Source organism: Lotus japonicus, chromosome 3 (assembly GCF_012489685.1).
Source record: "Lotus japonicus ecotype B-129 chromosome 3, LjGifu_v1.2".
Classification (NCBI taxonomy): domain Eukaryota; kingdom Viridiplantae; phylum Streptophyta; class Magnoliopsida; order Fabales; family Fabaceae; genus Lotus; species Lotus japonicus.
This window is the reverse complement of record NC_080043.1, coordinates 81410162-81424429: the sequence shown is the minus strand read 5'-3', so window position 1 is coordinate 81424429 and position 14268 is coordinate 81410162. Positions and strand designations below refer to the sequence as shown.

Sequence of the window (14268 nt, the reverse complement as noted above, 5' to 3'; positions counted from 1 at the left end):
TGCAGTCATCACTACCCACCTCTAGGCTTTGTTTCGGTTCTCCTCTAAAGTTTGATTCCATGAAACGTACTAGCAGAGTCATGAGAGTCTAGCTTATCTCTATCAAGGAAAAAATGATTTAAAATTGGAATAAAGGAGTTGGAGATTTGGGGCATTCTATTTTACTTATTGGATTCAAATGGTACGTGTACAGTCTGATGGTATATATATATATATATATTTCCTTTTCTTTTACGTTTACTATTTATTAGGGGTTTGAATCATGCTAGTTTAGGCTGTAGTGTGTATATTTGTTGCTATGTTATAACTTATAATGCTCTCAAGGGTACGGTTTAATAATTTTATTTAGTTTATATTTATTTCATCCTACCTTTATCCGTATTGTGTTTTTAAGGTCTATAAGTTGAATTTGAATGACTTTAAAATAAAAGTTGATTTTGAATATGACATTTTAATTCGATTAAAATTTAGAATAAAAAAATTTAACATATTCATTTTCGCCAACACCCTCCAAGCATACAATCATAAAAAATTAAGGGCCCAAAAATTAATCCCTCAAGAAAACATTGAGTTTAACATAACGATAATTTAAAACTAAATAAAAAAAAAGGACAATAACGTGAAGACAAATACCACTACTAAAAAATTGTGGTCATGGTCATGGGGATTCTAATGTCAATTGAATTTTTTTTGGATGAATAAGACAAAACTGCCATCCTTTAGCTTGTTGATCGAATTGATTACACATTAGAATGAAAAGAAAAATTTCAACAGTACACGTGATATTGGATTAGACAAATTCTATAATTAATAAATTAAGGGCATGCATTAGCAAATTAAACATAGTAGCTGTTACGGCATTCAGGATGTGGATGAAGAAGTTATACAAATTAAGTACATAAGCGTACGTTGCTATCAATTTTATCATTTTTATGGTCAAAGTGTTCAAAATCAACAACACTATTTAAGGGACATGAGATGTAGCAAGGACATCATCAAGTACCTTGACACGTACAATTACATTTACAAAGGGCTATCAAGTTCTTATAAGCAGAGAAAAACAATTAAGGACAATGGGAGCTAAAGGAAGCAAGCTAAGTAGTGGTGGTGCTCACAAGCGCATAGAAGGATCTCTATTTGCTCCTAAAGGCTATGTTCCAATCTGTGTTGGCACAAATGAGGACACTTGCACACGATTTTTTGTTCACATCAAAGCACTTCGTGATCCATTTTTCTGTGAGCTTCTAGGTAGGACTGCAGAAGAATACGGGTTCATGAATGAAGGAGTTCTCAGAATCCCATTCGAAGCACAAGCATTTGAAGAGTGGTTCATTACAAACTCCAATAGAAAGCTTAAAATTAAGATTAGGAGGATTGTGACAAATTAAAGACATTGAATTTTCCTTCATTTCTTGTCCTATATAGCTTTTGTTCAAAGTAGTTACAGGTGGATAGGCACTTGTAAATGGAATTATATTCATTCTTTATCACGATATTGTTACTGTAATTAGTGCAGGATATGATGAAAAATTTCAAATACATATATTTTTTATGGGTTTAATAAGTTTTGAGTTCCTATATTTGTTTTAGTTCCCAGAAAAATCTAAAAATTCAATCAATCTCCTTAATCTTCTTCAATTTATTAGATATCAAGTAAATCTACATTTTCCTGGGTTTGAAGAAGATGGAGTGGAAGAGGAAAAAGATGAAGGTGGAAGATGGTGTGGTTGAAGAAGGCGGACTGAAATTTAATTTCAAAAATTTATAGGGTTTAGACTAAAACTGATGTGAAAAAATCCACGTAACCATCCTCAGCTGACTAGGCTTGCCACTGGACCGTTGACTGGTCAAAGTTGAGCAAAAGAACTTAATTTGATTCAAATAATAATTTCAGGGATCACATTTCAAAGAAAATTTTTTAGGGACCCAATTTGATTTTTCTTACAATCTTAGGGACCTCAAGCATATTTAAGTCTTTTTCTTTTTTATTAATCTAAGGAATCAGTAAGTGAATACTTAGATCGACTTAGCATCTTGGAGAAATTGAGAACAACTCATATATTTTTGCATTACATGCGACATTTCTCCTTCAGGCTTTCGCCCATTGCGGACATTTTTTCCCACTGCTACCCCCTGGAGTCTGGGCCGTGTCCCAGTCCCATCGTGGCTGATCATCCTTTCGAACCAGCTACTGATCACCACCTTGGTAGGAAGAGATGACCACTAAAATCAAATCCCTAATGCTTTTTCCCCATATTTTGCACTTCATATATTGTTTCCACTTTTATTCACAATTAAATCATTGCAATTTGAACACAATTCAACGTTTTGACCCGTACATTCAGTACGAAACTAAGTAGAACATATTTTATCTATAAGTTTTTTTTTCGAAAGCAAAATATTGTTAGAAATGAAGAGGAATAAGTCAGAGATATACAACCCGCCTCACGAGATTACAAAATACCTACAAAAAATTGGAACCAACCTAACCCGAAAAAAAGCAACAGCCAACCCTCCAACAGAGAAACAAAAGCCCCCAAGACTAGAAACAAACAGCCTAAAGACCAAGCAAGAAAAAAACCAAGGCTCTCAATGCCCCCAAGAACAAAAGCAAAACCCACGAAACTACAACGATTGCCCTATCTGTGCGCACTAATCTGGGATGCGATTTGGTAGATGAGGAATTGAGGATGCTTTTTCAGTTTAATTCCAACAAAAAGCTTAAAATTAAGATCAGGAGGGTCGTTACAAATTAAAGACATTCATTTTCCCTTCATTTCTTGTCCTCTTCATTCTTTATCAGAATATAGTTACTGTAACTTTTTTTGGTGACAAGAGAAAGACATTGTTACTGTAATTAGTGCAGGATAAGATGAAAAAAATTAAAATACATATATTTTTTTATGGGTTTAATAAGTTTCTAGTTCTTATAAAAACTTGATTAGTGTAAGAACTGCAGAGAAGCAGAGCAATTACCTGGGTAATAATGAAAACATTAAAAAACCTGAAATTAAAATAAAGGAAGTTACAAACTCTAGTGCTACGGCTAGTAAGAGGTAGTTGTTGAAGTAATAATTGTGAATGAAATAGTCTCACATTAAATAAATAAGCAGGAGTTTATATGTGGAAAGACTCACTCACCAATTGCCTTAAAGTTTTGTGGTGAATGTACGTAGATGATGTCCTTGACCATTGATGCTCTTAGCATCTTAACCCAATGTGTAGATGATAAACTCTTAGCCCCATGAGCCGTAAGACTGAAAAGTCTAGCGTTCCACTGCGTCACTCCAACAATAGCACGAAACTATTGTTCGTGTGCGCACAGAGAGTTTGCGAAAGAATCAAACAACATCTTCATGTAAACAACTGGGAGACATTTCTAAGGGCGTGTTTGGTTCAACTCGACTGATGAAATGAGAGAGGAGGGGTTTTAATGGAGGGCCAGAGAGATATGAGTGATCTTAACTCGGGTTAATGGTTAAACTAGTCCATGATTTTGTAAACGAGTTTGATTTTAGTCATTTGGCGAAAAAATGACATTTAGTAACGGTAAAAAAGTCAATAAATAAAGTGTCCGCCACTAATCGTCATTTTATCCGCCGAATGATTAAAATCAAACTCGCTTACGAAATTAGAGACTAATTTGACTGTTAACCCTTTTAATTTTTATTAATGGTTATCATGTCATGTTTGGTTTTAGACGAAGGTGAGGATGCGATTTGAGGAGAAATAACATTTTGTTTAGTTAGGAAGGAAGGAGATATATTTTAAAACAAATTTTCTTAAATTATCTCTAGTAGTGGCGCTACAAGTAAACGAGTTTGATTTTCTTAAATCACTCATATCTCTCTGGTACTGTTGATTCTTTCACTACACCACTATCGCACCCACTAGCAGTCGCGCTATACCGCCATCGACCACTTCACCACTGTCCGCAATCATCAGCCCACAAGGACCACCTAAAGCCACCGATTGCTACTTCCTCCCACGTTCATCACTACCCACCTTTAGGCTTTGTTTCGGTTCTCCTCTAAAGGGCGTAATGGCATGATTAAAAGTTTGTTTCCATGAAACGTACACGGGACACTGGCCTATCTCTATATATCAAGGAAAAAAAATCTAAAATTGGAATAAAGGAGTTGGAGATTTGGGGAATTCAATTTACTTTTGTACTAGTATTGATCCTGTGTCATGCGCGAATGAAATAAGAGTACTTTGTCGGCATACATCAAACTTTTTCATATTTCCTCTGTTGTTTTTCTTTTTTAAATACGTATATCACCTATTTAATTTTTTTTAATCCTAGTTCCATTCTTTTTTTTTTTAATTTGTTAAGCTTTGATTAAATATATCAAAACCATTTTAATCTTCGAGATAAAATACAAATTTTTCATAGTAAAAAAAACTTTGTCAGCATATATCTTACGGTAAAAAAGTAATAATTGATTTTTATTAATTATTATAATGTCATTCAAAACCAAAAATAACAAATTAATACAATAGTTATTTTCGAAAAAAAGTTACAATTGACTTTTGTTATTTATTCTAATGTCAATAATAACTATGAAATACAATATTAATACTTTAATTATTTTTGAAAATATAAAATCATTTAATACTTAAGTTACTTTAAAAAAATCAGAAAATATAAATATGACATCATCTACCTACTAATTATAGTATGAGAGAGAAAATTTATGAAAAATGACATAGAATGAGGGAGTGGCACTTATCAGAGTTGCCATTTTTTTGTTTCGAAAATAGTATATAGTATAAGATAAGATAAGATTTTGGATTCCAAGTTACGTATATGGTTTGATAGTAATTTATTTTGTTTTTCCTTTACTTTTTGGTTTACTATGTTTATTAGGGTTTAAATCACGATAGCTTAGGCTGTTGTAGTGTGTATATGTGTTGCTATGTTATAGTGCTCTCTAGGGTTTTATATTTTTTTTAGTGTTTATATATATATATATATATTTAGAGTGAGTATCTAGTGAGAGGGAGAGTTTTTATGTGAGAGTGAGAGGAACAATTTATGACCCTTGGATTTAATTCAATGGCTGAGATGAAAACATTAGTTAAAAAACCTCACGTGCCACCCTTTTTGTTCATAAATCCCCATTTCTTCTTCCACAATCTCAATGTGCTGTTGTTGTTCTTGCACAAATTCCTTTTCCTAATCAGCATCTGAATCTCACGAACTAGAGGGGCACTAGGATTTGAAGGGAGACAACCTTTCTCCAGCAACCCAATGGCAATTCAATCACAAACTTGGAGAAAAACCATATATAATTCTGCATGAATGATCGAGCAATCACCAAGCTTAACAGAAAAACCAGCAAGTAAACGACCTTCCTGGTTCCTTAAAACACCACCGCAAGCTGCTGATGTCTCCAAAGCCAAAAGGGAACCATCAATATTAGTTTTGATCCATTCTTCATCATACCATTTGATACATAGTTGCTGTTTTAGCTATTAATTGAATTTGAATCTGATATTGGAAAAGTTAAATCTAATAAATAAAAGAAACAGAGGTTAAGGGTTGGAGAGAAGGAAGACCTAACGTGTTTGAAGCAGCACATGAGGGTTTTTAATAATGATTTAATCTCAGCCATTGAATTAAATCCAAGGGTCATAAATTATTCCTCTCACTCTCACATAAAAACCCTCCCTCTCACTAGATACTCCCTCATATATTTATTATGTTTTGTGTTTTTGTCTATAAGTTGATTTTTGAATATGAAATTTTAATTTGATCAAAATTTAGAATATAAAAATATAAAAATAAAATTCATTTTCACCAACACCTTTTAAGGCGTGTAAGCGTGTATAGGCCGATCCGTGAATCTAATCAAACCGAATCAAACCAAACACATTATGATGGGTTGGATTTGATCATCAGTTCATTTCGGATTTTTTTTTACTGCATCCGATCATCATTGGTTCGGGTATCAAATTTGTGGATTGAAATCCGATGAACTCGAACCAACCCAATTGTATGAGAACAATTTTTTTTACCATTTATCCCAAGACATAATATTTGTTTAAGTTAATCACCTAAGTTACTTATGAGTTTAATATGATGTTGTCTATTTATGCTTGTATTTTGGAAGGGTTGCATTATATGACGTTTCTATATTCTTTATATTTTTCACGTTTTTTAGGACAAATTTTGTGAAAATTTTAAAAGAATATTTTGTATTTCGAATTCGACAATCCGAACCGAACCAATCCGATTTAAATTGGGTTGGTTTGGTTCGGGTCCTGAAGCAAAATTCAGGAAATTCAAACCAACCAAAACTGAACATATTTAATTAGTTTGGATATTTAAACACCCTAAATCTGAACCAAACCAGCCCTATTACACTCTAAGCATACAATAAAAAAAAAATTGGGCCCAAAAGTTCATCCCTCAAATCAAGAAAACAATGAGTTTTTTTAGTACACCGGAAAGATAAATTGCACCCGCCAGGAATCAATCCCTGGACCTCCCCCTATCCAACTCATATGTCCCCAGCTCTTACCACTTGAGCTATCCTACAGGGACAGAAAACATTGAGTTTGAGATAAGAATAATTTAAATTAAAATAAACAAATAAACAAGGGGGATTACAAAGGACAACAACGTGAAGACAAATACCCCTTCTAAAAATTGTGGTCATGGTCATGGGGGATTCTAATGTCAATTGGAATTTTCTTTGGATAAAGAAGACAAAACTGCCATCCTTTGGCAGTAGCTTGTTGAATTAGTTACACATTAGAATGAAAAGTAAAAATTCAACCGTTGGACACGTGATATTGGATTAGACAAATTCTATAATAATAAAGTATAAATTAATGGCATGCAGCATGTGGATGAAGAAGTTACACAAATGAAGTACATAAGCGTACGTTGCTACCAATTTTATGGTCAAAGTGTTCAAAATCAACAACACTATTTAAGGGACATGAGATGTAGCAAGGACATCATCAAGTACCCTGACACGTACAATTACAATTACATTTACAAAGGGCTATCAAGTTCTGATAAGCAGAGTAAAACAATTAAGGACAATGGGAGCTAAAGGAAGCAAGCTAAGTAGTGGTACTGGTGGCAGTGCTCACAAGCGCATAGAAGGGACTCTATTGGCTCCTAAAGGATTTGTTCCAATCTTTGTTGGCACAAATGAGGATACTTGCACACAATTTTTTGTTCACATCAAAGCACTTCGTGATGCATTTTTCTGTGAGCTTCTAGGTAGGACTGCAGAAGAATACGGGTTCATGAACGAAGGGGTTCTCAGGATCCCATTTGAAGCACATGCTTTTGAAGAGTGGTTCATCACAAACTCCAACAAAAAACTTAAAATGAAGATTAGGAGGTTTTGACAAATTAAAGACATTCAATTTTCCTTCATTTCTGGTTCTATAGTTTCTGTTCAGAATATATTTACTTCTGTGGGTAGGCTCTTGTAGATTGATTTATATTCATTCTTCATCAAGGTATTGTTTCTGTAATTAATGCAGGATATGATGAAATTTTTTCAGTAAATATCAATACTTTTTTTTATTCAATGAAATGTCTACACAATGAATTTATACATTTGGGCGAGTTTTTGCTTTTTAGTCCATCCCATTTTTTAATGGTCTATCTCCCTCCTTTTTTTTGGTATTACGGCGGGGCATACACTAACCATCCTAGCAAAAGAAATACCTGCCAAATTAGAAAGTAAATTTCCATACACTCTATTGGGGGGTCCCTCCTCTTTTTGAAGTAAGCTATTTCAGTCCTTTTATTTTGCAAATATGGGCTAAATGCAAATTCTCCCAAAGACACTAATGTTAATTGCACTCGCTTTATTCTCTTCTCTCCATCTCCGTCTAACAAGTCCTCCTTCTACATATATATTTCTTTTTTGTTTTCTTAATTTCCATCAACATATGTCCACTTCATTTAAAGTTAGGTCACATGTGTTAATGGTGCCCATGTGGCAGTGCTAACATAACATTCCCTAAGCCACATCAACGTTCAACCCATGTTTGTAAAAAGAAGGATCAGAATAACTTACTTTGGAATGAGAAGGGACATAAACTATATATACAAAAAAATATGGGAGCGACTAAAAGTAAAAACTCGTGCAAGTGTAAGGGTAAAAAAAAATATTTAAGCAATGAATAACTACAACAAAACGCTCTATTAATGACAACAATTATTGACAGCTCGAATATTATCGCAAAAATATGCAATTACTGACGACCAGACCTTCGTAACAAGAGTTTCAATAAAACACTACAAAAAACGGGATAATTACGTCGGTTCACCCAAACCGATGTTTTATGTCCAATTTACGTCGGTCGGTCTGGCCGCCACAATATACTAACATAATATGTCGGTTTTTTGTACATTTCGTCGGTTTAAACCGACGTAATATAATTTTATTTTATTTGTATTTACATTTTCTACCTCGTCTCTCTTCTCATCTAGGTCAGAGCTAGCTTGAAAAATTCGATGTCTCTCTTCTCCACCACCGCCTTCGATGGATCTCACCACCGCACTCGTCTAGATCTCACCACCGCATTCGATGTCTCTCTTCTCGTCTGGGTTCTCGATCTAGATCTCTCTTCTTCCAGAAATCCTTCTCCTTCCAGAATCTCGATCTCGACCTCTCTTCGATTTCTCTTCTTGATCGTGTCCTCATCTTGATCTCTCAGGTTTTGTTCTCGATTTCTCACTTTTTGTTCTCGTTTTGATCTAGTTTTTTTTTTTTCGTTTTTGATCTGGTTTCGTTCAAAATCTGTTGTGGTTTCTGTTTTCTGTGAAATCTAAGATTGAACTGGTGAGATTTTGTGAACTGGAATTTGAAATTTGTTTTCCTTCACTATGATTTGTTTTCAAGCAACATTGACGACAACAGTTCTCGTTTTTTCCCATCGTAATTTTAAATGTTAAACTGTGTTGAGAATTGTGATTGTGAAGCTAACTGTTCTGGTCTTACTTCGGTTTTCTCTATCTAGGGCTATTGACAATTTCTGGTGGAGATGGCTTTCTAGACTTATCTCCATTTACTTGTTATCTCTCATTCAGGTATTTCTCCTAGCTTTTTTTGTAGCATTCTAGAATTGCATGTTGAAATATGAGAAGAACAATTTAGTTTTTGGCTCTAGGGTTTTCGATTGCTATTACAAGGTTTTGTGTATGCTTACGAATTACGATTTAGTATTTGTTATTAATTATCATAGTGCAATGCGGAATGCTTGATTCTATTTACCTACTAGTACTCACCTTTGTGAGTGTGTGTTTGTGTTGTGATTTTGCCTCTGTCTCGGAGGTTATTTTTCCCTCATCATTGGAAGATAGTACCTTAATCAACTGAGAAGTGCGTGTGTGTATGTAATTATGTATCAATTTTGAATTGCACTAAAATAGGTAATTGAAACTACTCCAATTTAAAAGGACATGGCAGACAAGTTTTGAGAGTTGTCTCCATAATCAAAGTTAAATTTAATAGTTATGTAATGATAATAAAAGAAACTCACAGTATCATTTTTTGGTTCTTTGTCTGGACATGTAAAATGTCCACAGCTTGATCCTTGTTATCTTTGATTACCAGTTGCCAATTTGAACCCTTTAAGCATATGGAGCCAAAGAGATTTTTTAAAATTTACTTTCTTTTAAGCATATGGAGCTGAGTATTGGAATTTAAAAAACAAAAAGGGGAAAATGGATATCTTCTCATAAAACTGCATTGGACTTAAATTCTATACCACTCTTTCATTTAGAAACCATGCTATTTAGATGTCTCTCCTTCTTAGTGTCGATTAAGAACTGATTAACAGTAATTGGAGAAGTAAAATCGAATTCTCATTGATTGAATATGTTTGTGATCCACTTATTACCTATGCTATGCAAACTACATTCGGTTTTCTTCTTTTTCTTCTTATTAATGTTATGTCGATTTTGTTCTGACGCTGTTTTGCACATAAGAACCACTAAGTCAAGCATAAGTTGATTAAGATATAATAATTCCTTTTTCTTGTCCTTTGTTGTTACCTTGAATTATTCTTTTGTCACCATATGATGGGTGTATACCATACTTGGTTGCTTGATTAACATATCACATACTTTTAAAATATGATGGATGTATACCATACTTAGATCAATGTACTTATCACATGATGGTCACTTACTTTTTCAACGGGGGCAAAGCCAATGATGTTGTATACCATACTTAGATTAACTAGAAAGTTGGTTCACTATTTATTTGCTTTAAGTAAAATTCCTGAGGATTGGTTATGTTTTCTGTTTTAATGAATGATTAGTGAAGTAGTTTCTGTTTCCTGTGTTTTATTCTTCTTTTCTTAAAGAAGTTAATGGTTGTTTGGTGGTTGCAACAGTTGATTCTGATTTCTCTTGTTAGGATTCTCTTCTCTCCTAAACTTTGCTGGGTGAAACTGAAACAGGTACTAAACTTTTATGTTTTCATGTATGCTTGTTTTGAAGTTGATATTTCTGTGGAAAAAGCTGCATTGGAATAGAGAAATTCTTTTGAAATCTTTGTGAGATGAGATGTGTAATTTATGGGTGAGAGGTGCTGAGGTTGAATGTTTATTTTTTAACTTCAGCTAGAGTAAGTTTACAAAAAAGAATAACTTCAGAGAGATAGAACCTTGTAGAGTTAAAAACTAAATCATTTATAGCCACCCATATAACCCAAAATGTTGCATTCTCCAACACATAAAAGTCGAAATGATAATCTAAACATGAAATAAACTCATAGCTATAATTTTAGCTGAAAATCTCATGACACTATTCTAATGGATCCTAGTTATCCTTTAATGCTAGTTATCTTATAGGTTTTTTTAATGCTATAGTAACTAATATTATGCTGCAATTATTTTTACATTGATTTGTAGTCATGCCAATTGATAAGTCATGGATTAGCAAACCGCGAAATACGGTTGAATATGCTGATGGGTTAGCTAAATTTTTGGACTTCGCGTTCATGCATAAGTCCATTGAGGGTCGTGGGGGCTGTAAAATTGTGTGTCCGTGTTCAAATTGTGGTTGCAAGAAGTGGCAAACAAGGGATGTAGTTCAAGAGCACTTAACTTGTCGGCCTTTCCCTCAAAATTACAAATTTTGGAATTGGCATGGCGAAGGATCAAACATAGTTGAATCTGGGGCTTCTGAACAAAGACATGTCAATGAAGATATTTTGCAGCCTCAAGATCCAATAGAAAACATGATAAATGATGCATTTGGGCAGAATGTCAATGAGCTCGGTGAAACTTCTGACCATTCTGATGATGAATTGGGTGATGAGACGTGTGATGGAGATAATGCGGATTTTTATGAGTTGTTGAAGGACAATAATCAACAATTGTATGAAGGGTGCAGAAAGTATTCGAAATTGTCATTTCTGATTAAATTGTATCATATAAAGTGCTTGTGCAAAATGAGTGACAAGGCCATGACCATGATATTGGAATTGTTAAAAGATGCGTTTGAAGATGCAAAGCTTCCTTCTTCATTTTATGAGGCCAAGAAAATCATCAACAAGCTTGGTCTCAATTATACCAAGATACACGCATGCCCATTGGACTGTATGTGATATTGGGGAGAAGGTAATGAAGACTTGGAAAAATGCAAAAGATGCGGGAACTCCAGGTGGGAGGATGATAAAACCAAGACACCAGCAAAGATCTTGAGGTACTTTCCACTAAAGCTGAGATTGCAAAGATTGTATATGTCTTCTAAGACCGCTGAGTCTATGACATGGCATGCATTTGGGGGTAACCAAGATGGATTGATGAGACATCCTAGAGATTCTGAGGCCTGGAAAGAATTTGATTCTCGTCATCATGTATTGTCCTGAAGTCAAGCCTTACATAGAGTGAGTAATATTCAAGTGTTATATCTTGTGCAAACTCTAAATCACCTCTTATTAAGCTGTTTTATTGATCGCGAATTTAGAGTCACTCTATTCAAATGTAAGTGGGCTGACACCACCAGAGATAGGGGATTTAGAAAGGATGCATGGGGCTTTACTTCTGTCCATTTTTCACACTCAATACATACGGGTGACCGTGGAGCACATGAACCGTACATTGAAGCTTCACAAGCTCAAATGGTCTATTATGTGAATGATGAGGTTAATAAAGACTGGAATGTTGTTGTCCACATGAAGCCAAGAGACTTGTATGATATGGGAGAACAAGTTAAAGAAGATTGTGGGAACGAGCCATACCCAGAGCAAGACCTTGATCAATTTTTTGAAGACAATAATGATCTGCATCTTCTTAGGGAGGATGTAGATGATGATTTACTAAGTGAGGGGGATGCTAGTGAGATATTAGAAGATCAAGATATGTTAGAATAGTGTCAATCGAATTAACTAGTTTTCTGTCAATCGAAGACAATAATGTTTTCTTGTTTCTGTTTGACATTTGCAAAATTCCTTTTTTTCTAACTTCAATCATTTTTAATTGCTTATTTGTTTTATGTATGCAGATATGGCAAAGAAAAAGCGGTTCAGGAATCCACTTAAATCAATTAGTGAGAGCTCCTCACATGCTCCCGAACTTTCTGTACCAGAACCTACAATACCAGATCCATCAATACCAGAACCTACAGAAGCAGAGACTCAACCTTCTGAAGTTGATCAAGATTCCACCCACAAATAGCCTGTAAAGGCTATAGGTAGATACATATGATTCAATATTACTTCTATTTTTTTGTTTTTATTTTGGATAAAGATTCACTTTTGGTGACCAGCAACCACTAATCTAGCATCACTTCTGTTTTTTTGTTTTTATTTTGGATAAAGATTCACTTTTGTGTTTCTTCTTTGATTACTATAATGTGAACATGTTAGAAATGTAATTAATATTTATTTTGTGCAGATGAAGAACACAATATAATTAAGACACTTAAGTTGAGGGCTAAGGAAATTCATGATGTGCCTGATGGACTGCGTATCATTCTAGATTTTGATGAGCACTATAGACCTGTTGGAAATGCAGCTGGCTTGCTTGCTAGCGTTTGTGGAAAATCTGTTTTATCTGTTTTATTATGTTGGCACTTTTTCCACAAGCAATTTACTCTGTTTTTTAGATTTTTCTCTTAAAACTGTTAGTGAGAGAACTTTCTTATAACTGTAAGTTTTCCAAACATACAGTAGCTTGGCAATTTACTATGTGTTGCCTTGAGATATTGACATCAGGGGTGGTAATGGAGCTTCCTTGCTGGCCTGACTGTGGTTTTTCTGTTTGTGTTACTAATGTGATGTTAGTTATGTTCCCTTTGTGTGCTTCTTCATTTCTATATGTCCTTTTTATTTTTCCTTCCCCTGTACTCGCTAGTGTTGCTGTTTTATCTTTTCCTTTTTTCTTTCTTTGTACTTGATAGTGTTGTTGTATTTGCTATGTCTCTTGTTTTTTTTAGTTTGCTTTTCTCTTGGTTCACGTGGGGAACCTTGTCCCCATATTCTTTCATCTAATATATTTACTTCATCTTTCAAAAAAACAAACATTCAATAAATCATAATGTTTGTTTTCTTCATTTCTTGTAGGCACCAGATGGAGATGGAGGTAGCGGGATGCCAAATGGAAGCAACCCAAATTCCAATTTAGAGGATGCTTAGAGCACATCTAGTCTATGATAATTTTATTATTGTGATAGCTTCCTAGTTTTATTATTGTAATGAACATAGAGATAGACTAGACCCCAAATGCTCCTTGTTATTTAGAGTTTCATCGGAGTTTTATAATGTGTTTATTATTGTAATGATCATAGAGCTAGACTAGATTTATAATGTGTTTAAATTTCATTAGAACTTTGTGAGTTTTATAATTACTAACCGATTTATCTCTTTGTTCTTAAATGATTGCAGGAGCAGTTGGATCAGACATAAAGTACAACATTTTTGCAAATTAAAATTTAATCAAAGTAATTGTTTCACACAACTCCAAGTTTCGGGTAAATGTTTTTTCAACTAAATAAACTATTGAAGTTAGCATGAAACTTCCTAATAGTTGCAAAGTAAAATTATCTTACATCTCAATTTAAACATTTTTTACTTTAAAAATAATAAAAGGAAATGAAAGATGATTCTGCTGTACAAGTGAGCACCTACTCACGTTAATGGAAGTTTCTTGTAGGATATAAAATAACCCTCTAGACAAAATTGGTGACAAATTGAGTTAGACAAAGACTAGACTCCAAAATACTTTTCTAATTGACAAAATTGGTGACAAATTGAGTTAGACAAACGGAAGTTCATCAAA

General features: G+C 34.1%; 2 protein-coding genes and 1 long non-coding RNA gene across 4 annotated transcripts; all 3 read left to right on the top strand.

The window, feature by feature from the left end:
* The first annotated feature begins 1073 nt into the window (after nt 1–1073).
* LOC130744838 (auxin-responsive protein SAUR71-like) lies at nt 1074–1388 on the top strand. The gene has a single exon (XM_057596998.1). It carries the CDS (start codon nt 1074–1076, stop codon nt 1386–1388), a length of 315 nt encoding a protein of 104 aa, XP_057452981.1.
* A 5668-nt stretch (nt 1389–7056) lies between these two features.
* LOC130744836 (auxin-responsive protein SAUR28-like) lies at nt 7057–7371 on the top strand. The gene has a single exon (XM_057596997.1). It carries the CDS (start codon nt 7057–7059, stop codon nt 7369–7371), a length of 315 nt encoding a protein of 104 aa, XP_057452980.1.
* Nucleotides 7372–8395: 1024 nt separating this feature from the next.
* Nucleotides 8396–13774, top strand: LOC130746416 (uncharacterized). 2 transcript variants are annotated; one of them, XR_009022122.1, is made up of 6 exons: nt 8396–8694; nt 8998–9067; nt 10378–10443; nt 10897–11876; nt 12494–12682; nt 12886–13774. It is a non-coding gene; the product is annotated as an uncharacterized LOC130746416 (long non-coding RNA). The 2 variants fall into 2 exon arrangements; XR_009022121.1 differs by lacking the exon at nt 10897–11876 and having other exon boundaries at nt 8409–8694.
* Nucleotides 13775–14268: the final 494 nt, after the last annotated feature.